Source organism: Xenopus tropicalis, chromosome 8 (assembly GCF_000004195.4).
Source record: "Xenopus tropicalis strain Nigerian chromosome 8, UCB_Xtro_10.0, whole genome shotgun sequence".
In the NCBI taxonomy this organism is placed as follows: Eukaryota; Metazoa; Chordata; class Amphibia; order Anura; family Pipidae; genus Xenopus; species Xenopus tropicalis.
In genome coordinates, this window is record NC_030684.2 from 37253486 (window position 1) to 37280130 (window position 26645).

Below are 26645 nucleotides of genomic sequence, written 5' to 3' on the forward strand. Positions count from 1 at the left end.
CCTAGTGTGCTCTCCTCCACTGTAGCTTCTAAAACTGCCCCTGCAATTCCTTTTCAAATTAAATGCTTTACTGGTACGGCAAGTTTTCACCCCGAAAAAGCCAAAAGTGGGCATTTCTAGCCAATAAACCTGTACAAATGGTAAGAGGTGGCAAGAGTGGTTTCAGGCATTTCTGCACTAATTAAGGAACAAGCAAGTATGACATTAGCCTAATAAATTGGTTTTCACACTGTGAGGCTGCCCCCCTAGAGGGACCCAAAGCAGTATTATCAGGTATCTATGGAAGCCTGAACCAAACAGTCTAAAAGCCTGTGGCCTAATCGTTTTGGCATCCTGTTTCTTTTATGCCTACAGCCTTATTCTTCATTTTTGCTATCCATGCTTCTAGATAAACATCACCGGAAAACAGGTTCCCAGCACTTTTTATATCTCCCATTCTCACTATATCTCCTAAAAGCTACCTAGAAACACTTGACTTACCTTGCACATTAAGACCCTTGGCTTTGCTCCGCAGAGATAACATATCTCGTGTACTGTGAATGGCAGCTTTAAAGCGATGCCGACCCCCTCGCTGTGATGTAGGACTTGGTTTGGGGGAGCTCATGCCAAGTAGTTGATTAAGATACAGTGACACTTCGTCATCCACATCCTCTGCAAGGAACAAGGGATTTTATAGGAGAAAAGTATAACCCAGACCCTGATCACCCTCAGGATGCCAGAAAGAAGCAATGCAGTCATGGCAGTGACAGCACAGTAAAAAACTCCAAGGTTAATACAGAGAACATCTCTGCCTTGGCTTAGTATCCATGCTTTAAACACCACACTGCTTAGTTATAAAGGTTAATATAAGTTAGCCCTTGCATTGTCTTCCCTTGAATTTCTTCCTCTCATTTTCCGCTCTCGTTTGCTTCCTTCCCCCTCTTGGCAAATCTTTTAGTCTCTTCTTGGCAAATTTGCCATTTCTCCTTTGCTCTCTTACTACTAACTTTGGTTCCCTCCTTTCCTTCCCTCTCTTACCATCATCGGCTGATGGGGCCTCATCTGGCTCCCGCACGATGATTGGCTGGCCCCCACGGTTGACACTGCCCCAGGTGCTCAGCTTACCCTCCACACCGGCATCCATGAAGCTCAGGTGTTTGCAGCAGGATGTGTTTAGGAATTTCGACAGGAAGCCGGTCTGGGTCCTGAAATCAAATGTTTTGTCATTGCTTTAGCCCTTTTAGCTTGAAGGAGAATAATAGAATAATAATATTATATTTATATCAAAATTAGTGCACCAGACTAAAGGTTTAGCATCTCTAGAGAAGTTATTACCCAGATAATTGTGAACAGGGGGGTCACCATCTTAGATTCTGTTAGAAGTATCAATGACACTGCATATACTCAGTGTGCTCTGCAGGGCTGATTATTAAATTCTGACGCTAATTGCACTGGTTTCTTAGCTGCCATGTAATGTGAATCTGAATTAGTTCATAAGGAGCATTATATTGTGACATTTATATTCTATATATACAGTATATTGTGAGCCGCTCCCTAACTGACAGCAGCACAGGGCATGTGCAGGAAATCAGCAGAAAAAAAGATGAGGAGCTACTGGGGCATCGTTGGAGGCACAGATCTTCACTGCTAAAGGGCTGTGTTTGCCTTGGGCTGGTACAGAAGCCCAAAATGCTATGTACAATATTTCTGCCATTCTTCTTTTGTTAGGCTTTAGTTCTCCTTTAACACTTGTGTAAAGTCAGGATGCTCCTAGAGTACTATGTTCAGCAGTTAAGTCAGAGACCCAACTAAACAGAAGTCACTTCAGGAATGGGCACATAACCATAGCCTCTTCCAGGTCTGTAATGCAAGGCCATCAATAAATACAGTATTGTGCTTTATCTCTCAATAACAAGATCATAATATGGATTTCCATCTTCACAGTTTAAAGCACTTTAACATTTTAATCTCACTATATTACGTTACTGATTAAATCGAGGGGTAGAACAAACAACCCCTAATAATAACTACTTGGTTAGGTATTGTGAATAAGTAGATATTATTATGGACCTTTTCCCCATACTACATGCTTGTGTAGTAAAGTGCTTGAAAGATAATTCCAATTATGTTGTACCACAACTAGTGTAGTGTTAGTTTAGTTTTAGATCTTACAAACAGCCCACCTACTTTTCACTTTTCCCAATTTGCACAGGCATTGTATAGGCACAATATGGTGCTATGAAAGTTTAAAAGTGAGCTATAACTATACATATTGGAATTTCAGGTATACAATATAAAGCACCTGTCCATGGCATTAGCTAGAAGTTCCAGCTTGCTAGTCTGGACCCGATGAAAAACTTGTTCCACATCTGCTTGTTATATATATTATATTTGCCCAACATTACATGCTCTTACCTATGTACATTATGAATAAGACAAATGTTTACCTGGCACCCCCAAAATATCCATCCTGTAGTTTTCTGATTGTGGCAAGGACAACTGGGTCAAGGTCATTACCAGAATCATCTAGTGGGAAAGAACAAGAATAAAGCATAAGAAGACAAAAGGAATACGATACAGATTTCTCCAAGAAGTTCTTAATCCACATACTCTATTGAAACTTTCTTACAATAGTTCAGCAGTGAAGCAGCCTATACCTACCTGCCTAAATAGAGCATTGACTCAAGGAATGAAAACATATTTTTTTTTCCTTTATAGGTCCCTGGTAAGGCCTCACCTTGATTATGCAGTGCAGTTTTGGGCTCCAGTCCTTAAGAAGGATATGAATGAGCTGGAGAGAGTGCAGAGACTGCAACTAAACTGGTAAAGGGGATGGAAGATTTAAACTATGAGGTGAGACTGTCAAGGTTGGGTTGTTTTCTCTGGAAAAAAGGTGCTTGCGAGGGGACATGGGGACATGATTACTCTGTACAAGTACATTAGAGGGGATTATAGGCAGATATGGGGTGTTCATTTTTCCCAAAAAAAGGATCAGCGTACCAGAGGCCACCCCTTCATTTGAAGCAGCGTAGGGGGTTTTTCACGGTGAGGGCAGTAAGGTTGGGGAATGCCCTTCCTAGTGATGTTGTAATGGCAGATTCTGTTAATGCCTATAAGAGGGACCTGGATGAGTTCTGGAACAAGCATAATATCCCAGGCTATTGTGATACTAATATTTACAGTTAGTATTGATGTTAGTATATATAGTTTATGTATGTGAGTGTATAAATAGGTCTTTATAGGTTTATGTGTGTGCTGGGTTTATAAGGAAGGGTTGAACTTGATGGACTTCAGTCTTTTTTTCAACCCAACTTAACTATATAACTATGTAACTGTAAAATTGAGCAACATGTCTTATTAAAAATGTACACAATAGGATACTGTTCTTTTTTCCCTCGAGCTTAATTTGAGAAGAAAAATTGCTGCTTTTTCAGAAACTTATTGGTGCAACCGAGCCTGTTATAAATGATAAATTGTAAATCCTTTATCATTAAGGAAACAACTAACAGACACCCACTGAGATGAACAACATTAAGGATCCTGAATTGATTCATAAATATAACAGCAATGCATAAGCAAGGTTAGCCAGAGACCTATACTAAATGTGCTGCATACATCAAGCAAAATTCACTTAGGGTTCATACATACGTAAAAGTTTTTCTTACTGCTTTTGTGTGCAAACAGCTTCACTTCTGGCACTTAACACCACTAACTAAATTAGCATGTGATTCACTTATTTGTAGGTGCAACCAGCTAATGGAACCCTGGAAATAACACTTCCATAAGGCAGGTACCAGCTTGTATTTTGCACTCTTGCACAGTTCAGAGCACACTCAGCAAGCGCACTGGCACTCCATGCAATTTATAAGTGTATGGGAACAACATACCTTTGTGAATACTGTCCAAGCATGCACAACCGTGTATCCAAATTAAATCTTTAGCTCCCTTGTGATCTTAAAGGTCCCCTACATTCTCATATGGTCCACTAAATATGAGTTACACTAACATTCAAAGTACATTAATTCTGGTGTAGTATGAGACTACAGTTCACTTTACTTATACTATATACTACTACTACTTCAGTAAAAGGTTTTAAATGTTTTGTCTGTATAAGAAATGCACTGAAGTTGAATGTATAACAATACTATAGGAAAACTATACCCCTGAACAACGTAGGTCTCTACAAAAATGTATTGCACAAAATAACTCATATGTAAAAGTCTGCTTCATTTAAATAAACCATTTCCATAAAAATATAGTTTTTCAGTAGGTTGTGCCATTAGATACTCCTAAATAGAAAATGTAAGAATTAAGGGCCGCCTCCTGGGATCATACGATTCATGTACACATACATGTTAGATCGCATCAGCCAACAAATGGACAAAGTTCTGTCTTGAGCTCCCACACTTCTTCCTATTACAGTTAAAGCTGCATTATTTATTATTTATTTATTATTATTATAATACACAGCCCATCACAAAATGGTGGATCAAGGGAAAAGATGTAAAAGGACAATATTTACTGATTTATATTTTCCAGTTTTAGCAACAATCTTTAGTAGGTCACTTAACATAAATGCTAATATTTCATTCAAAATTTAATCTAATCACCCCCTCTTATATCCTAAGTGAGAAGTGTCAAATTGCCATTTTTATACAAGGTTTTTAGTATAAGGAACAAAAACCCGTAACAGCCTTGTGTCCCATTGCCCTAAGTTTTATCAGTTTGTCCACAACTACAGACAGGGGAGATTACCTAGCATAGTGTGAGAGATTGGGAAGGTGATGGTTGGGCGGCCGGTCATTCTCCAGCGACTGCACAGGTAAGATAGGTCAGTGCGCAACATCTCCACAATCATCCGGTTATCCAAAGCCAGATAGAACTGCTGCTGATCTATGAACTGATATAGCAGAAGCAAATTCAAACTGCTGGATTCATTTCATTCTTTATTCATTTAAATAGAAATACTGGACCAGTACTACCCCCTCTTGCAGAACCTTAAAGTAAGCTTATTCTAACTCTCCAGAATTCTAGCAAAAGCCAGTGTCCTCTCACCTGTGGGGTGAAGGCAAAGATGTTCTGGCGAATGGTGTAGAGCTTTGAGGTACCCAGAACGCCCATATTTCTGTAGGGTCTTCCACTGAGATTCATTTTCCGGTTACGACCTGGTAACACAAATAATTTTAAAAAGGACATTATAAATAATCCAAATCCAGGGTTTATCTCAAAGAAAAAGGGCCCAAGTATTAATCTTGCCAGTCTAGTCAGTTTGTATTTTGGTATCCATAACTACATATAGGAACATAGCATTACAGAATATTACCTATGCTAGAATAAAAAATATATATATTGCTCTCTCACCATCTTATTGTTTGAGAACCTGTAACTGCAAATTATTGAATTATGGATAAAAAATAAAAAAAAAGAAACTCAGTCAGGGTTTGATATTCTACCATTCTGAAGCTCCAGTACTGATTATAAAGTACCTACTCTTCATAACTTAAGTACACTCACCAAGCCGTGCATAGATGTGACTCAGAATCCTGGCCGGCTGCACTCTAATTGGGTACACTCCAGCAACTGTCTCTGCTTCAATTCCATGCTTCTTCAATATTTCTTGAATCTCATCGGTTTCTGCTAGGATAGAAACTGCAGAACACACCCCAACATGGTAATAGTCAGTGGAGCAATGTATCACAGCAGCTCACATTATATATACAATATATAAATGCTTTCTTTTTAAGTGCCTCTACCCATAGTTATGGAGACAAATATCTGGTCAGTGAGATTCTATACTTACCTGGTTAACTTGAAAGTATATGGTGACACCTAGGCACTAACATTAGTATTTTTCTTTTTGTACTTAGTTTGTAAAATGCTATATGTTATATTACTGAAAGTGGCAAACTTAAAATGTTGCTATGAGACACCTAAGAGGGTAACACTGATGACAGTGGCTGAAAAACACTAACCTTGGACAACCACATCAGGCTTAGGGACTGTAGAGAATCTCCTGTTCAGGGGATCAATCTCCCCAGGAGCCAGGAAGCCCTGAGTCAAACAAAGAAGAGATTAGCTAAGAGGCTTCCATGCAACACTTTCCTAATTATTGTTTACGGATATTCCCATTTAGCTGTTTAACTAAAATAGGAGCTGCACCAATAGGAAAGAATGTGTCCAGAAAGCTCCAAATTACGTAAAGCCCATCTCCCATAGGCTCCATTTTAATAAAATAATTCAGAATTTTAAAACGGATTTCCTTTTTCTCTGTAGTAATAAAACAGTGCCTTGTAATTGATCCCAACTAAGATATAAATAATTATTAATGGACAATCCTGTTGGGTTTAATTAATGTTTTATTGATTTTTTAGTAGACTTAAGGTATGGAGATCCAAATTACGGAAAGACCAAGGGGAACACCCTTGGTCCCGAGCATTCTGGATAATGGGTCTTATATCAGTACAAGAAAGAACAAGTATATTCTTGCAAGCTCAAGAATAACGGAGTTTGAATTTTTAAAATAAATCTCTCTACGCTCAAAATAGCCAACTTTACATGACACTTTGCTTTCAGGCACAAATAGAACGTTATTATTATTTGATGACAGAGTGCTTATTAAGATAAAGATCCAAAATAGCTCTTAAATAAGTAACATGTATTTTACAGTAGCTGTAAAAGTTTCTATTTACCTGCAATTTTCTAGTTCCTAAAAGGCAATTTAGCAGAGCATTTGTCAACCTGTCAGTCAACCTCTTACCCCTAGGAAGCCCCAGAAATAAGAAGGCCATACATGTTACAATAACGTTCTTTTCTTTTCACAGGAAAGATCGTTCGTACACTCCACTAACGCTAAGAGCTGAATCGTCAGATATGCAGGTAAATACAGTAGGAATTCTATCCTTATCTAACAATTCAGAATTAATGTACAGTCTATGTTTGGGAAAAATTTTCCATCCTGACCAATCGAAAAAACGACTGATATCGCTTGCCTTGACAACCCATCATACACGCACAGAATATCGTATGAAAACTTGTTTCGTACAATAATATCAGTGTGTGTGTATGGGCACCTTATGTAGACAATTAGTAAGCAATCTTTATGCTATCAGCATTTGTTACTAGACACTCGATCTGGGGCCGCTTTTTTGGGGTTACTTTAAATGTGGTGCTCAAAACACCCAAAGCAGCATCATGTGCCATACTGCTTTCTGGAGAAAAACTGCATTCCCATTTGTGGGTATGACCCCGGCAATTGTTCACATGGAGGTAGTCTAACCATGAGACACCAAGTTTTTGCTTCTTTATGTCATATGCAAAAGCAGCATGTGCAACAAGGTCAGAGCTACACTAAACATGGTTTCATCGCACATGCATTTTTCACTTTAATGCTGAAAAAAGGCCCATGGGGGTGCTCATACACAGGCAGATAAGCTGACCTGCCCATGTATGGCCACCTTTTCATTACACGTCTATTAAGGAAGGGTCCTATCTGCGTTATTAATTGATAAAAGGGTAGAGCTGAGTCTCTTACCTCAGACATTAGACATCCCAGTATATATAAAGATTGTCCCCACATGTGTGGCAGCTTCCCCAAGGGTATGCGATCTACTGTGTGTGGGTGCTCATATTCCACCTCCACCTGAAAGGCAAGTAGATGGCTTTATATTATCAGCCAAGCTTCATGCATTTAGAACCGCTGGTCTAATAGCACAGATACAGCCCAATAATTCAGAGCCATTTATCCAAAAGTGTAGACAGCTCATTACTATCTCAAACATGGCTTCTGAGGGGATAGGACTTTGAAAGCAGTGAAGCAAAGAACCCATTATGGTTAGGATGCAAAAGGATGCAAGAGAGAAAAAGTTAAATAAATGTTTTAGTAGTGCCCAGGGTCACTTTCAGAAAGTGAGTTCAGGGCCAGAACTAGGGGTAGGCAGAAGAGCCACGTATCTAGGGAGTCATGGTGGGGGAGCTCTGAGTGAGTTTGGCTTCTTGTACACAAATACACATAAAGACAATTATCCATTTGGTTCAATCCCATATTTTAGATTAATTGATCTCCAATATATATTCTGTCAGAATACTCACTTTGTCCTCTGGGACACTGTACAGCTCTGGGACCAGTCTCACTCCGGACTTTCCTTTTATTAAGACCTCATCAATGGCTTGCTTGTATTCTTGAACCTAGTACACATAAAACAGAGTGAAAATGAACGAGAAAATAAGGATGAAAGTGATAGGAAGGCGAGATGATGCAGTGGCAAAACAGCCTTTGCTAAAACAAGAACGAGAGTGAAGTGCACAACTCTCACCTGCTCATGGTTACTACTGAATATCCCATCCAGAATAAAATAGGTCCAAAATAACGGCCATTCACATTCAATATTTTCAAAGAGTTTGAGTTCTGCAGGCTCATAATATAGTCTGCCGGGATCCTGTGTAAACAGAATAATAAAACTAAATGCAGAATACCTTGGTAGGGAAATATTTATGGGGTGTGGGAGGAAACTGGAATATCTAGAGGAAACCCACACTGACACAGAGGGAATATACAAACTATCCGCAGATAGTGTCAAAATTAAACACAGGACCCCAGTGTTAACTAATCACAAAACCAAAGTGATGCCCACAACAATAAGCATGTGGAACCTTCCATTCCAGAACCCTCCATTTCTCTTTTAAGTCATTCCTTGGTGTAATGCTCAGAATCATTGTCATGTTGCAGGGTCCAATCTTCTAACAGACTGTCTCATATTAGTCTTAAGTCCCCTTTGGTACAGTGAAGAATTAACAGTGGAATTTATAATGGTGAGCTGCCCATGCCCTGAGGCAGCAAAGCAGTTCCAAACAACAATATTTCCACCCTCCACCACCATTTTTTTACAGTTGGTATCAGGTTCTTCTGGTGAAATGCAGTCTTTGGTTTTCACCAAACATGTCTTCTAGTACTGTGGCCAAATCTTTCATTGTTGAAGGTGTTCATGGGCACCCTTGCCCTGATGTTTTGATAATTTGTGCAGCTTTTTTTCTAATGGTAGACTTATGCACTTTGACATTGGAAGTGGCAAGAGCTACCTGTAGGTCCCATGATGAAAGTCTGGGGTTCTTATAAACCTCTTTTTTAGCATCTTGTGTTCTGCTCTTGGCCAAACTTGCCAGTGTGGCCTGGCCAGGGCAAGTTGTAAGTTATTTGACATTTCTCCACTTGTAGATGATCATCCAGACAGTGAACGTCCAATTGTTTGCAATCTTTTTAAATCCATTTCCATTTCATTGGCACCTATAATCTTAATTTTTAAATCCCTGAAAGAGCTTTTAATCCTCCAAGGTATTTAAGAATACTGTATAAGGGTGTGCTTACTTTTTCCACATGTGAAATTTGCATTTTAAAGCGGACCTGTCACCCTAAGAAATAAGTCCAAATTATTTTCTATATTGTTAGTTGAGCAAAATAAACTTTACTTACTCTATATAAATAATATAAATCTTGTTTCCTTCCGTCTTGGAATTACTCAATCAAAGCAAGCAGGCAGGCACCATTTTGTGGACACTGTTATTAAGGCAAGCTTTGTATCATGCCAAAATCTTGTTTATGTGATAGAATGGGGGACCTGATGCCCAGGCCCATGCACTGGCTACACAGTTAGATAAGGAGGAGGGAGGGGAAAAGTGAGATGTGCAGTGACATCTAGGAAGTGCTGAATGGAAAGCTAAAGTTACTGTCTGCCCCACCTCTATGCCTAAGGCATAGAGGCGGGGCAAGCAATATATGATTGACAGCTGTGATTTTTAAATGCCTTTATAATGGGTTTGGATGTGTTAATATAAAAATGAATTTGGGTTTCATGTTTAATTTGAACAGGACTTTTATTATACAGATTTTCATGTCTGGGTGACAGGTCCACTTTAAATGCAATTTAAAATGTAAACAGTGCATGATATGTATGTTGAAAAAGTCAAAAATTGCCATGAGATGTACTTACTTTTCAAATGACTGCATGTGCAGGTATGTCAGAACATAAATACGCACATAAACACACAAAGAGGCTACGCTGGATAATGCATGTGAATCCATATTTATGAACATTATAAACATTGTCCCTTTTTATATTCTATTTTTGTGCCTACCTCTTTTGGAGTTCTGTATCCATCTCGGAGAAACCTACAGCATCCGTAACGGCCCTGGAAATTCGGATAAGAACATAAATAAAATAATTGGATTCAAATTCTCTTAAAGAGAGTGGAGTTTGGGTCCCCATGATTGGCTTGATGAACCTGTGACATTGCTCATGTCTAGCTCTCTAGCATTATGAGTAACTGTGGTCTAGGCCAGTAAGGCTTATAAGGAGCTTAGAGCCTCACCAGTGTAAATCTCAGCTGTTCCACTCAAACAGCTGGTTGTGCCATGACCTATAAGATATTTACTATGATTGTTTTGCATTGTGTTTAAAGAAGGTACAATAATTCCCTGTTGGGCTGCAGCTAAAATGAGCACCACGTCTGTGCCAATTGTTTTAAAGGTGATCAATTCCTGTTTCAGGTCCATGCAAGCACAGGGATCCAAATGTATAACCTAAGAAGGCTGTTTGAAAATTGTTCTACCTACTGCAGCCCTGTTAAAACTGCATATCATAAAGCCCATAGCCTAAGCATAGTATATATAACTTAACTGCAAACACAAACTGCAAGCTAAACCTCATTTTATAGGCAAATGCTTGCTCTGAACTGGTTATGATATCTTCTTGTTTTAAATAAATCCTATTCAGTTTTGTGCTTTAAAAGCCCAGTGGGTGCACTTCAGCCTATAGGGTAGAACAAAAATTTTAGCTGTGTTGTCCCCACAAACAAATATTGCATCTAGCAGTAAGGTTCCCTTGAGGGCAAAACTGAGAACAGACATTGTGAACAGCAACAAATGATGATAATTTGTAGTTAAATAAAGTGTCACCTGTAACTTGTCAATGATCTCTTGTTTAGTAATCCGCACTAGATGACTGTCCTCCACAGCAAAGGCTGGAAATGAGATAACAGACAGAACCCCTGCATCTATCTCCTTAGAGGTGGAAGCTCTTGGAAGCATGGAGTGTAGGATAGACTGAGAAGAGAGGCATGATTACTTTACAGTGGTCAGCTTCATGCAAACTAACAGTTCCTGCTTTACCTGGCAGTGCTGGATTTCATCAGACAGGACATGTATGACAGACTGGGGACCTCCCTTAGCACCAAACAAGTTCAGCTCATCTAAAGACTCAAGGGCAGCCTTAAAAAAGAAACCATATTAAAAGTAAAAATTATAAAGTAAAGGAGATTTAATAAATGTTTTTGAAAATAAGTGGATGAGTACAGAAATGAGAAAAGGTCAAGTACAAAGATAAAATAAAAAGAAAGAGATATGCTCTCTATGAGAAAGCTGCAAGGAGGGATGGGAGTTACGGATGAACAGAGTCCAGGATTCAGTTCAGGATTGGCCAGGATCCAGCCTTTTTCAGCAAGATTCAGATTTAGCCGAATCCAAGTGCATGGCCAAACCGTATCCAAAACCTTAAAATCAAGTGAAACCCCTTCAAAGCCTAATTTGCATGTGTAAATTAGGATTTGGATTCGGCAAATCTTTCATGCAGGATTCGTGGTTCAGCTGAATCCCCAAATAGTGGATTCTGTACATCTCTAGAGGGCTGGAACCCTCATAAGAAAAAGGTTTCTCAACAGTGAGACTGGTTCCCCTATTGTCCCCAGGCAAAAGGCCAATTAGAGTGGGACACAGGATAAATTCTTATTTGGTCTTCTATATATTCCTTGCAGGCCAATCCTTACACTAGTTACAGTAAGCTTTGAGAAGAACAATTCCTTGCTGCCACAGATATTCTTGGAGCCATAGCAGGCCAACTATTTTGCCAGTGTTTCAGATCACTGAAATTTTGGATTACAAATGGTGTGGGAGGAATGCAAAAAGTGAAAATAAATGGTTGCCATAAAGACAATTAAAGAGGTTGTTCAGCAACTATCAATTTTAGAATTTCAGCAGTTACCTGGTTGCAAGCATTCAAATTACCGTAGCAACCAGGCAGTGGTTTGAATGAGAGAGTGGTATATAAATAGAAGAACAACTGATTAGAATAATAAGTAATACAATGTAACAATAACAATAAAATTGTAGCCTCGCGGATAAATCTTTTATTGCTGCCGGGGTCAGTGACCCCCATTTGAAAGTTAGTACGATAAGAAAGTGATAAATAATTAAAAAACTATAAAAAATATATATATTATGAAGACCAAATGAAAAGTTGCTTAGAAATGGCCGTTCTATAACATACTAAATTTTAACTTCAATGTGAATCACCCCTTAAATGGCCAGAAGACTGGACAGATGAGCAAGGTTGCACCTCCTTAAAGTTAGCTACTTGTTTTATTCTGAATCACCTTGGCCATGCCCACAGAGCTAGCATTCAACTCAGTAATGCCCTGGTTGGTTTTGTCACCTCGTTCCCACATTCCAAAATCCTGCGGAAACATGACAAATAGGTTAAATGCATGTTACAATGTTTGAAAGCACCTGCGTCCCTTGCTTTGTTATTACAAGCACTCACCGCTGTTTTGTATGCTGCTTCAACATAAAAGACCAGGTTCTGTATAAAATTCACTTCATCCAGATTGTAGATTATGTGCAGGCCTGAAAATACACGGTGACAGAAAGTACTGTGAGTAATGAAGGATCACAAGCTCATAAGAAAAAGCCACATTCCCTTTGCATTCTTATTCAGAATCATACACGGGCCTCATGAATCACAATAAAGGAGTGTCAAGTAGAGCTGATGAAAAATACAGAGCATCAGCATGGCTGCCCTGCTTGCTCTGAATGCTGGATATTTCTTTCCAGCATTTCTGCTGCATCACAGATTTTCATCAAAAATAAAGTGGAAACGGAAAGATTCCAGAAGTCTATTAAAATCCATTTATGTCACGTAATACAGTAGTTCTCGTTCAAATACAGGTATATAAATCTAAATAAACACTTAAGCAATGATCAGTGCACATATCTTAGAAAGCACTTTTGCCTAATTGCCTATTTAACAGGGACATGTATCATCTCTTACAAAAACACTTCAACCTCATCTCAAGTCATTTCTAAGAAATGCTTCCGACAGATGTTGTCGCTATTGGTACTTGTAGTACCATCTTGTACCTGCTGGGACTGCTCCCCAATAGCAGCAATACAACAACACCAATGCAATATATTTTGAATGAAGCATCTTAGCTGTTTGTATCCAGTGGAAGAGTTTTATATGGTTTTCAAAACAAAAAGATGCTACTGCCTGGTTCAATTCCCTGCGACTATTCATTGTACTCAATCACCTGGCGTCCTGGCATACTTGGTGTGCCTAGAATGGCAGCCTTTATCACTGTGCAGTATTTTCAGTTGCAGGTAAGAAAAACACTATACAGGTATAGGATCTATTTTCCAGCATGCTGGGAACTTGGGTCCTCCGGATTAGGGATCCTTCCTTAATTTGAATCTCCAAACTAAGTTTACTAAAGACATTTAAACATTAAATAAACCCAATGGAATTATTTTGCTACCAATATGGATTCATGCCGACTAGTTAAGATCAAGTACAAGGTACTGTTTATTACAAAGAAAAGGAAATGATTTTAGAATTATTTGTTTAAAAAGGAATTATGGGAGATGGCTTTCCTGTAATTCCGAGCTTTCTGGATAACAGGTTTCCAGATATGGGAAGAATATTGACAATATTTTCCCTTTAACAGGAAGTGTAATGGAGTTCTAATGGTGAAATTTGAAATTTCAAGTGATCTGGTCACTCTAATCTAAGGGCAGTGGATATAAACTCTGTCATATTCTGTAAAATCAAGGGGTAAAGCAACCATATTTGAAAGTGAAGGTTATACCCCAGCTGCCCATGGTATAGCCCTTGTGAAGTGTGTGTACTTACAGAACAGGTAAATGCATTTGTCGGTTCAAGAATAACATTTTAAATGGTAGTAGAACATTATTATCTACAATGCAGATGTTCAATTTATAGATGGTTTTAAAGGAACAGTAGCACCAAAAATTAAAGTGTATCAAAGTAATCGATATATACTGTTGCCCTGCACTGGTAAGGGTGAAGACACACAGAGCTACTAATCACAGCTACAGAAATAGACAATGCTGATCATTTATTGAGAACGGTTTCTATGTGTGATTAACCAGAGGCAATTCTTAGTATTGTCTATGGCGGGGTAATTTCTGGTGTTTAGTAACCATGATAAGTAGCTGCTACTAGTTACCAGTGCAGGGCAACAGTACAGAAGATATCAATTACTTTGATACACTTTCATTTTTTGTGCTACTGTTCCATCAGTGAACCCCAACCAGTGGTTCAGGAGCAACATGTTGCTTGCCAACCCCTATGGATGTTGCTCCCAGTAGCATCAAAGCAGGTGCTTATTTTTGAATTTCTGGCTTGAAGACAAGTTTTGGTCGCATAAAAACCAGGTGTATTGACATACAAACCTCATGTAGGCTGCTAGTCCTCACAGGGGCTACCAAATAGCCAATCACAATCCATATTTGCCACCCTCAGGAACTATTTTTATGCTTGTGTTGCTCTCGGGTTGGGGACCTCCGTTCTACATCATACTAAAAGTTGAGTTAAAGGTGAACTTCGCCTTTAATGGTTCCCATAAAGGCATAGTGAATGTGATGCAGTACATAAAACATCACCTTGGATCTTTGCAGTTATGATTCTCTTTACACTAATACTCAATCAAGCTACTTTGCTTCCCTGCAACCTGCGAATCCAGGACTGATAGGTCCATGGAGAGAACTGGAAAGAAAATAACTGTTACTTGATCTAAACCTATGAGGCACAATAATTACTATAAGTACAAGCTCCCATAAGAGTAGTTCCCACTTTAATAGCCATATCTTTATTTACCCAACAGGACTGTAGGGCTTATCCTGGGTGGATAAGCAAAAACAAGATCTATTAGACTTCCTTGGGTACCAGTGTTATCAGTGGCAGCTCAATGTGGCATTTGGGAAAGAAATGTAATGGTATGTGGCAGCAAATACACCTTAGGTGTTGGTTTCCATTTAACTTAACTGCTGCAATTTAAAATACTTAAATTGACTGTATACTCAGCTATGGCCTGTTGTGTACATATGAATCATCTCTCAAACCAATATACAGTACTAACTACATATTTATTTAGCATTTTGATGGCTGAGATCATTACCTGATGCAGTCATTTGTGCCAGGAACAGCAGGTATATGGATGTGGCATCAAGCTGTAGGTGGCCCCACTGGTCATCGCCCACCACAGTGGAGCAGGTGTTGGTATTATATTTAGCATGTAGGGCATCCTTGGTATTCTGGCTATATTTAAACTCTTCCACTTTGGAAACCTGTAAACAAGACATATAAAAAGCTTACCGAATATTACAACAATTTGTCTGTTAACTGTTTTTTTCTTGCATGCCCATAATAGATTTCCCCAGACTGTACTACTTGCATTGCCCATAGATCTAGCTAATGATACCGTAACCATTCCATGAGTCCCTGTTATACACAATGTTAGGACAACCACAAACACAGTGTAAATAAATCAAAATAGTTAAGCCACAGATTAACCTATGATGTTTTTATGATCTTTAGGCCAGACCATCTCTTCAGCATCACTGAAAATCATTAAAACATTAGCAGCAATGTACATTTTTAATGACATTATTAGGCCATGTTTGCCCATAAACGTATACAAATCCATATTTTGGTGTTTAAAATAACTGAATAATTTGATTGAGATTACTAACCTGTCTCATCATACATTGAAGCAGGCCTCTCATCAGCTTGACCACATTCTAAGAAGAATGGCAGGTAGATTAAGTTAGTGTAACACAGAAATGCTTTAGATAAGCACAACATTTGACATATTTTATAAAGCAATCATAGGAAAAGTAAACCAGATATTTAGGAAAAAGCAAAATTTTAATAAAAAAAAATAACGGGGGGCGTGGCCTGCACTCAGCGGATAGAAGACGTGTTCTAAGCCTTAGAACACTTCTTCTATCTGCCGAGCGCAGGCAATGCCCTCCTCTGCATCGCATCCGGCATCCTTGGGACCCACCCTACCTTGCCCCGCAGCATCCGCGGCCAAACATATTGTATGGCTCTCACTGAATTACATTTTAAAATATGTGGTGTTTTTGGCTCTCTCAGAAAAAAAGTTCCCGACCCCTGCTCTAAACTTTCAACAGACATCTACAGAGCCCTGGTTAAGTACACACAGGATGCTATACAGACATATAGAGGACAAGAATTCTTATTTTCTACTCTCAGGTTGCACTCCTCAGAGTTTTTGCATGATCTGGGTAGATACAATGGCAACAGCTCTCTATTAATTTATTACTACGCTTTATGTCACAACTGGTCTTTTACTTAGGGAAGCAGGTTTTGTGGTAACCAAAACAATACCCAGTAAACAGTATACAAGAGGGTGTATACTATAAGCACTTATATTTGAATTTCCTCCAAGCACCGTATGGCATATAGCTTAATAACTGTAAATACAGTTATAGGCTATAGGTGTATAGGCAGTGAGCTATGGAGTGCCTGAACTCCCAGGGCTTCCTCTGGGAGAGGTGCTCTAGGACATGCATCTGACACTAGTAGTAAGGGCATCTAGACAGCATGACACAAGAGATGGAGAATGACCTTTAGCAGGGTGGCTGCAGTGAAACCCTACACGGGGCTAGCCTCAGCAAGGCCTTTAAACAGAGGGGTCGTGGGAAGGTAGTGGTACAGTCATGCAGAAGATCCTATATTGAGATACAGATGAACTGGATAAGATTAAGATCCTACACAGCAAAAATGCAAAGTCAAAGTCAAAGGTCACGTACTGGCATGTACACTTTCATTTCTGGTGCTAAACAGCATTCTCATATTACATGTCTATGCAGAGAGAACTGCGCTGATATTTATATTCTCAGTAAGGAAGTACTGGTGGTACATGCTATTTCTCATTAGAAGAGAAAGAGACAAGTAGAGACTCTTTCCTTCATTACCTTAAACTTAAAAATGCCATTTTATTCTTAATGCCAGTTTACCAGGGATGATAGGCAGCATTACCAGCATGTATGACATGCTGCACTTTTTGTACTGCATACTAATAAGCTAGGTGTGACCAATGTGGCCCTTGGGTAGAATGCCTTGGCCAGAACACCCGACTGCCACTGAGGAAAATAGCAACTACTATTTACCATACTGCAAGCAGAAGTAATAAGGCACTGTTTAAATGATCTAACCACAACAGGCAGCCTCAGCTTTGTGAACCAGACAGCAGGAGGTGTAGACAAGCACCTACAGAAGCAGCTTTTAAACAAGGACCACTACACCTTACTAGACCCCCCAGTATCAGACGAAACCGTGAAGTAAAATACTCCTAAAGGAACATATTGAGCTCCCTGCATGCAACAACATTTTGTCCTAGGGGTGAATGGGAATCGCACCAATTAAAATATCTGAGATGTGTAATCAAATGCAAATATTCAGAGGCAATTCTGCACGATTAAGCAATTCAATTGTTTTACACGCAGCGATTTCCATTCACCCCAAGGAAAAGGTATATTCAAGCACTTTGCCGTCCGCAGGGAGCCGTCACCTTTAATGAGGCCCTTCTCAGCTAAAAGACTGCCAACAGGCAATCTATTTTTACCTTAAAAACACTCCTCACAGAATCAGACCATACCTTTTATTAAACTTTCCTTATTATCTAGGGGTTCCCTCAAAAGATTTGAAAGAATCTGGAGTCCATAGTGGGAGGTAGGACTGGGTAGGCAAGGCTCTCTAATATAAACTTAGGCGCTTTTCAAGAATCCGAATCTGATATACAGAACTCTATATGGTCAACAGCAGCTCTTACTACCTTTGTAATGGGTATAACGCTAACAATGAGCATACACTAACTGCATGTAAATGCTCAAATGCCAACTGTAACACTGTGTTAAACAGGTTGTTGTTATGTTTTTACTTGTGTTTCTTTCTTTCTATGTTTAAATACAATAAAGCATTATGTATAAAAAAAAAAAACACACAGTTTGGGTAATTTTGCTTTAGCTAAAGGATTTGTGTCAGTGAACAAGTTATATAGGGGGAGGTTAGCAACAGTGGTATAACTATAGGGGAAGCAAACTGGTTGGTAACCAAAGAGGGGGTCACTGATGATGCATGAAAAATTACAATCCACATGAAGGGGGCCCTACATTTTTGTGGTTGGGTTCCTGTGACCCTTAAGTTATACATTATTTGTGCATGGCAAATTCCACTACTGTACTAGGGGGCAGTTGAATACCAGATATCATCACTATTGCCACACTGTGTAAAATCTCATATATTTATAACAACTGTGTTGTGTGCTTTTATGCTAATATGTAGCCAGGTATATTTAAAAGTGATTCTAGCATTAAAGAGGGATTAGCTTAAAAAAAAAAAAAAGCCTGCCCTTTTTTGGCATAAAATATTTTATACGCCTTTAGATATATGCAGCAGCCTGTCTCTGAAAAGCTCAGATATCTATTAGATGCCAAAATAATTTATTGCTGTGCTCAGTGCTGGAGCAACAGAGACACCCTCCCTTTGCATAAAAAAACAACCAAGAAACAGAGGCCAACCAATTGCGGTGAAAGGAAATACAAAAAATATAGTGTAAAAAAACAGCATGTTTGTTTTAAATATGTTATACTTTCCCTTTAATATACACAATATCAATAAATGCACATTCCTTGGGTGTGTTTTACTGGCAACTCATTTTGTGTAAGTGCATACAAGAGGATGCTAAACATGGTTTCCAGTACTTGCAGCATCCCCCAAACACTCTCTTTAGTCTTATGCCTTTTAAAAATGGGTGTTGATCTTGGAGGGTTTTCCTGTGAAAAAGCTACAGCTAAAAAGGATCAACCTGTGTGACCGATGCTTTGGACACGTTTGCCAAAAAATGTTACCTAGCAGGGAGGTACCAGAAAACATATGACTATATTATTTTAAATATGAAGACTTACCTCACTGTGTAAAAATATATGCACTTGCAGAGAGTGACCTTCTAGCAAAAAATAGGCCAGGAAATGTGCATTGATCAATCTTTAATTTATTCTTTCTTGAATGAGTTCCGCTTCGTATATGCTTTAATTACCTGTTCCAGCTCATATGCCTTTGCTTTATCTTCATCCCGATCAGCATTTTTCCGATATGCGAGACCAAGCCCCCACACGGCCAGAATTGTGTACACGTTGTCACGTACCCAGGCATCCTTCTGATCAGAGCTGGCTGGCAACAGACCCGTGACTGGATTCTGAGAAACAGAGACCCAGAAAAAAATAAAATAGATCTATTTATTTAAAGGCAGCGTCGAGAACAGAATTATTATTAGTGTCAGGTGGCAAATGGATCTACCCAGCATCCCTTTCACTGTGCCAACAAATCTCTGTATACACACAACTTATTACGGTCTATTTTGAGCTAATGGCCTCTCTCACTAACCTCAACTAATATTACATGTAATAAGGCAAAGCACAGAACTAGCAGCAGCTAGGGCAAGACACTTACATGGCTGTAAAGAACACACAGCCGACTGGGCCTTGCATAAGAAAGCTGCCTTTTCTTTCAAATGTAAACAGACTTCTATTGCCAGCTATATTTAGCTAAACCAGTACTGTCCAACCTGAGATCCATCAAGGTACGATTTCCCTTCAGGCTGCTCTTTTTAGGAAATCCCACATGGTTGTGATCTGTATCCCTGGACCCACAATTTTGCTAATACACATTTTTCTGCGGTAAAGCAGCCTCACGGGTGCAGGGGAAATACCATTAAGTAAATAGCAAACTGGGCTACTTGGAAAGTTTTGTCATCCAAGTGTTTAGTGGCTCTGTAGGAGGGGGAAATTACCCTTATTTCATTTGAATAGGAATAAGCCGGCTTGCAAGTGCCGGGGCTGTTGAGTGACAGGTGCCAATTGTGCAATTATAAGGAGCACAGTAGTAGACCAGCTAGTTGGAATGGTGTTGAATAAAATGCTTTTCCAACTGGCCAGCGTGCAACTGTGCTCATTTTCATTGCATAATTTTGAATCTCTCCAAGCCGCAGATTTATTTACGCCTCAGGCAACTTGTTTAGGTCAAGCCATCTCTTGTGAACTACTGTTTCACGAGCCTGAATATGCAATACACAAAGTCATGCCAAACCAAACAAGGTCTCTTAATGCTCTATAGCCCCTAAACTCCTCCCTCTTAACATGTCTCTTGCTGCTATGTGCTTTTTCAGGGCCCCAGCTCCAACCAAACTCCTCTGATGAAAAGAAACACGTTAGGAAGGAGGAGGATAGGGACTATGAGGCACTAAGACATCTCTGTGTGATACTGCCAACCTTGTAATTGTGTGTATGTGTATGCAATACTTACCAAATGAACTCTTTCTCTGAGAACTGCTGCTTCTAAAGAATTTGGACTGCTACATACTGCAGAGTGCCTTTACGGTTTAGAGCTTTTGTTTTTGCCAGTACACAGGTGTGTGTCAGGGGCTGCTGCCATATACTTTACCCCTTCTATGCTTACCTCTTCAGTGTTGGAATGGGTCTAGTGGGGGCTGTATCTTTTTGTTTTAAAAAAATTAAAATATCTCTCAAAGTTACCAAAGATGCCATTTTGCTGCTCCTAGTAACCTGCCGCAAACAATGCTCCTTGTGGCAAGGTTCTCACCTTTCTTCACGTCAGGAGTGGCCATGCTTGTACACTTAATTTTTGAATGAGAGCCATCTGCCACTTGCATGTGATTCCCATTCAAACTAATGTGGGGTGCAATTTTTAGTGTTTTGCTAGTAAACGTCATCAAAAAATCAGCCTATGTGCCAATACCCTGCTCGACTGACTGGTTCTAGATGCTCCATGTCAATACATTTGTGGGAAAAAAAAAGGTGGCCCCAGCTTGCTCTATTTGTGTCCTATTTTTATGCTCCATCTGCACGTATAATGTCTGGTCTCCAAGCATTCAACAAAAAACCTATTTACTCTAAATTTACCTTTGGCTGTTTGGGGGGATGATGCTATTAAAAAGAGAGGGTTTTATACCCATTAAAACTGCTACATTAAAACTGCTACACTTACATAAAGGCAAGCATAAGGGTTGCCACCTGGCCCGTGTCTTACCAGCCTCGGCAGTAAATCACCAGCTAGGGCAGGCACTGGTATTACCAATTTACCAGTAAATTTGTTATGGCCTATAAATCCCTCCCTTTGCTAACCCTCTCAGCTGCCAATCACCCTTTATAACTATGGTCCCATCCCAGCTCTGCCTAAACCCCACCCATTTAGCAGCCCTATTCACCTTCCCCCACTCAGCCTGTCCCTTTCCCCTTACATCATAAGCCTGCCCCTAAATGATGTCACATCCCGCCTCCAACGCCAAAGCCAGCAGAAGTCACAGAAAAAGGTGTAAACACTACTTAGCATTTGCCCAATCAACTAATATCAAACCCAACATAAGCATAAACACCTTAGCCATCTCAGCAATCTCTCTACTTAGCGATGCAACATTGTCAACGGTTACTAACCAAATTACTATAAGTTACTAGTACTAACTACTAACCCACACTGACCTGAACCCAACCTATTTCGGCCCAAAACCAACCAGCCTACTATACTGCTACCTTTTATATACCTGCACCGGATATGTCCATCTCTGACTCACAAGAATGGGTGGGAGAGAATAAAAATTAGCTCCAGAGGAGTTGGAGCCAACGAAACACAGGACAAAGAGATCGGGCTGGCGCTTTTGTATTTAGACCCACCACTATTCCTGTGTAAACTTAGCAAGCATGCATCGTAGCTAACTCATGTGATACAAATACACAGATTTCCTATTTGTTAGGCTAAAGGCACATCTAGTGAAAAGCAATAATACTCCTATCTGCCGTCACTGCGCATAATGCTATTATCTTAAAAGAAACAGGGATTGCAGGCTGATATAATCACTTCATACATTTCTTTCATGTGAAACAGCATGTACTGTGCCCAGAGGTGTGACTTGGGTGCCAATAAATAACCACACAGTTAGAGAAGGACACCATGTACTAGTAATAGGATATAGCAGGTTCCATGTAACACATCCCAATTAAAACCTACATATGATTGCTCTCAAAGCACATTGTACACTACAGGTATGGGACCTGTTATCCCAGAATTATCAGGACCATCGGCTTTCTGGATAACGGATCTTTATGTAATTTGGATCTCCATTCCTTAAGTCTACTAAAAAATGATTTAAACATCATTTAAACCCAATAGGATTTTTTTCCCTCCAATAAGGATTAATTATATCTTAGTTGGGATCAAGTACAAGGTTATGTTTTATTATTACAGAGAAAAATAAAATAATTTTTAAAAATCAGAATTATTTTCTTATAATGGAGTCTATGGGAGATGGCCATTCTGTAATTTGGAACTTTCTGGAAAATGAGTTTCCGGATAACAGATCCCATACCTGTATAAGTTATAATCCCATACCTGTGTAAGTTAGAATCTTTTTTTTAAGGATTTACACATAACAAATCAACACTTCTGTATTAAAAGAAATAATGTACCAACGAGTCATTTCAGAATCCCACACAATGCACACCATCTGTGGCCATGTGTTTTTTCCCTCACACTGATCAGCTCTGCATGTATTGGACAATGTTTTTTATAGACAGGATATGTGAGGGCGCAAAGTAAATATAACTCCCTAAAAAATTTGTAAGAGTTAACATGTTTGCTTTGTACGGTCATGGAACAATATCCCCATAATACAGATCTGGGGGTACATAATTATCTATTTGAAAGTAGTAAAATCAAGAGCACAAAGTGTTATGTATCCCGCTTAAGTACCGTGACACACGGGGAGATTAGTCACGCCGTGACAAATCTCCGTTGTCGTGGGCGACTAATTTCCCTGCAATGCCATCCCACCAGCTAGAATGTAAATGGCTGGTGGGACGGCATACGTGGCGCCGTGATTTGCCGAATTCGCCTCAAGAGGAAACTTCGGACGACTTAGGCAAAACGCATTGCCGCGTATGCCATCCCACCGGCAAATTGTTATCTGAGCAGGACTGGACAGTTTGCAGTCTCCTGCTAGTTACCTCTTCAGATTAAATCCTTGGTTCTAGCAGAAGGCTAGAGGAAAAGAAGTAGAACCAACTAACCTGGTGGCAGAGGATGGTCTGTTGGACAAGCTTGGCATATCTATCCAGGCGAACACCAGAGTTACTCCTGCTCCTCATAACTGGCTGAAATGTGGCCCCAAAACCTACAAAATGAAACAACCCCAACACTTAACATTGTGATTGAACTCAGATTTATTTCTACCAAGACTCCTTTTTTAAGCAAAGTAGGCACAAAGATACTTAAACACTCATCTTAATATAATGTTTAATGTAATGCAGAAAATAATATTACGTTGCAGTTATAAAATTGTTTTATTAAAGGGGAACTCTGCCCAAACATAACAAGTTTTTTTAAAAAGTAAGCATCAACAAATTTTGCAGTATACATGAATTAAAAATGTGCAGCCTTTTCATAATTTTTAATGTAATAATATGGTTTGGAACTGTTACCTAAGCCTGGCCCCCTATTCTCCTGCTGATCTGGCTGACTACCTTGACTAAAAAAATGTAACAGTAGTCGACTGTCCTCAGCCTGCCTTCAGCCTCGATCCTCCAAATCCCACAATTCCCTGCACATGTGATGTCAATAAAGAAAGGAACATCTTTGTGCAATGCATTGTGGGTTATGTAGTTCCTGTCAGTAAGCTTTGGAGAAGTTGTTACAATTTGTAATATTAGTATTTAGCCTCTTCCCCTCTGTCAGGATTTCCAATGATGCAAAAAGAGAAGAACTGTTTTGCTATGGATTTCAGCATATAAAAATGGTATTTATGCATACTTCATAATTTTGAAGGAACAGATTAGAATTTTAGCAGTCTGAGCAATAATAACAGTTGAATGGTTGCTATGATAACAGTAGCACCTGTATTAGAAAATGAGCACCAGTAACTCTATGAAGTTTTAGCAGATGATCTGATAAGAATCAGACCACAGATAAAGCCCTTTCTGTAAAAATATACATGTGTAAAAATTTAGGCTGTCTAATTTCTGGTCAACCTTTAGCCATGGCTCCTAGCTCATAACATGGTGACAGATTTAAGAACTTATGAGTCATGATAATAACTAGGGCATCACAGTGTTTACCCCCACCCAAACTTGAAGAGTAAATAAGCATTACCCCCAATCTACCCTAATAGATTATAGTAATGCCCCAGGGGCAGGATAACCACACATGGAGCTACTGATTGAGAGAGACAAGCATTTGCCCCCACACAACATAAATAACAGACAGCACTATAGTGCTCTTACCTTCCCCTTTAAACCCTTTGCCTTTACTTCCCCTCATCTACCAAGTTATCCTAAGTGACTTAAAGTGTAATGAAATATCCTGTATCTGTATTGCTTTTTAGCAAGTCCAGCCCTCCCCCTTGTTTCATCATTATAACTCACCCAGAGTACAGATCCGAGTTTCAGCTCTCCATTCCTTCCAGCACGTAACCCGATCTGCCCCTCTCTCACAGATATCACTGTGCCACTTGCCCTGACTCTTCACTTCCTGCACTCACTGCTTCACAACTCACAAACACACTGGAATCCGCAAAGCCACGCCCTCTGCCTCTGACTGGAGGAAAATCGAGAGGCGGGCCAGATTGATACATGCCAGACCTCCCTCTAAACCATCAACTGCATGGTGGGTAATGTAGTTCTGTTTTGAGCATTTGTTCGCAGCCAAGATTTAACTACAGTACCCAGCATGCAATGGAACTGGGTTGTGCGGTGCAACCAGAAACTATTGCTGCAGGCAGCACAATAGTTGCCAGAGTTGTGGTGTGATTTTTAAAAACAAAGTCAGTGACAAAACCAGCTCAAAAGAAGGCTCAAACTAGAACTATTTACATAGTGAAAAAAATCATGAAATGTAAAAAATATATGACAAAATATATCTATATATGTAGCCCACTATTGGCTAAGGCTTTACTTCTACCACACAACTACTGCATGTGGCGCTACAGGAGCCCTGTGCCCCCTGCTTATATGGGGGAGCAGGTATACTATTTACTGGCGTGCCTCCACCCAGGGTAGGGACAGGTTTAACTGTAACACCCCTCCCTGGGAAACTTCTCTTAAGTTACTCTGCGCAGTCTTCCAAATGTAATGGACTCCCTGCAGCTCCAGGGACTTTGCCCCCTTTGGGGTGGTTGCTTACCAGGCAGTTGAGGATCTACTCTTTTAGGAATTAAACAGGAGGCTGGAAGTGTCTCAACCCTTTCTCCTTGTAGATTGTAAGCTCTTTTGGGCAGGGCTCTCTTCACCTCTTGTATCGGTTATTGATTGCTTTATATGTTACTCTGTATGTCCAATGTATGAAACCCACTTATTGTACAGCGCTACGGAATATGTTGGTGCTTTATAAATAAATGTTAATAATAATAAGTGCTGAATAACCAAATAAACTTCTTTATTGTATCCACACAGTATCCAGTATTATGACATGCAGGTTCAGGTACTTTCTCCTTACTTCCCTTAGGAGACCCTCTTACTTAGGCTTATTCCCCGGAACTCCTGCCAAGAGATCCTTTCTTAGAGTTCTCCCTGCTACTCACGCCAAGAGACCCTCTCTTGGTTCTCTCCCCGGTACTCCCACCAAGAGACACTCCCTTAGGGCTCTCCCCGGTACTCCCACCAAGAGACACTTCCTTTAGGACTCTCCCCAGTACTCACGCCAAGAATACCCTCTCGCTTAGGCAATCTCCTTTCTGTGGTCCCTAGCTACCACCTGAGCTGGCCACTTAGTGTACCTGAACTCCGGCCAGTAATGCCAGGAGGTCATAACCTCACTATCGTCTCAGAGGGGCTTCAGACTGCCCTTTATAGATACTCTGTCTATTCTTTCACAAAACACTATAACTGGATCCTGTAGCTAACCTCTTACAGAGGGGGGTCCCAGGACTAAAGACCTTACACAGAATGTGTGTCATCCCTTTTTATATTGCAGCGCACCACCAGCTAGTGGTTGCTGCTAAACTACAGGGAAACTCCCTTTTCACACACAAACAGCTAGGACCACCTTTAGGTGTCCATATCCCACAAGGCCACACTCTGGTGCCTGTCTAAAGGGGAACCCAGACTAAGGGGCCCAAATCTTGGGATCCCTACATTCTCCCCCTGCTGAAAAATTGTCACCTCCTGGCTGACACATCTCATACAAACCCATATACCTTACTCATTACTTTTAACATCACACTTCAACAGCCTCTCCTGAGGACTGTCAAGGGTACAATGGCTTTCCTGCAAGAAAATATTAAATACATAGACATTTTCAATTGATCCCTTAAGTCTTTGGTGTAAGTCCCAATTAAGAGTCTCAGTTCTCTTACGAAATTACACACACTGCAAATAACTGGAGAGGACAACTTTTTGCCCTTAACCAACTTTAAACTTTATTAAACTGGAATCAATATCTCCACCTCTCCTTGAGGGAGTCCATGTCCCAAAGCTATCAGTACTGTGGGATACTTGCAACCAACCGGTTGGG

At 39.9% G+C, this 26645-nt stretch overlaps 1 protein-coding gene across 18 annotated transcripts in view; it reads right to left on the reverse strand.

Annotated features, from left to right (window-relative positions):
- phka1 (phosphorylase kinase, alpha 1 (muscle)) overlaps nt 1-24752 on the reverse strand; it is a 148467-nt gene extending 123715 nt beyond the window's left edge. For 12 of the 18 annotated variants that reach the window (XR_004219457.1, XR_004219455.1, XR_004219456.1 and 9 more), the window contains exons 1-20: nt 24560-24750; nt 23210-23313; nt 19168-19326; nt 15794-15841; nt 15220-15388; nt 12567-12649; nt 12400-12480; nt 11141-11239; nt 10928-11074; nt 10108-10161; nt 8292-8414; nt 8068-8163; nt 7511-7618; nt 5952-6030; nt 5494-5628; nt 5035-5144; nt 4735-4879; nt 2427-2505; nt 1018-1184; nt 481-651 (exon numbers count right to left, since the gene is read on the reverse strand). Coding sequence is in view for 4 of the 18 variants with exons in the window: in XM_031890233.1 (XP_031746093.1) it covers nt 481-651; nt 1018-1184; nt 2427-2505; nt 4735-4879; nt 5035-5144; nt 5494-5628; nt 5952-6030; nt 7511-7618; nt 8068-8163; nt 8292-8414; nt 10108-10161; nt 10928-11074; nt 11141-11239; nt 12400-12480; nt 12567-12649; nt 15220-15388; nt 15794-15841; nt 19168-19326; nt 23210-23287 (2131 nt within the window). In the remaining 14 variants the exon portion in view is untranslated. 18 annotated transcript variants of the gene reach the window in all.
- Between the last annotated feature and the right edge of the window lie 1893 nt (nt 24753-26645).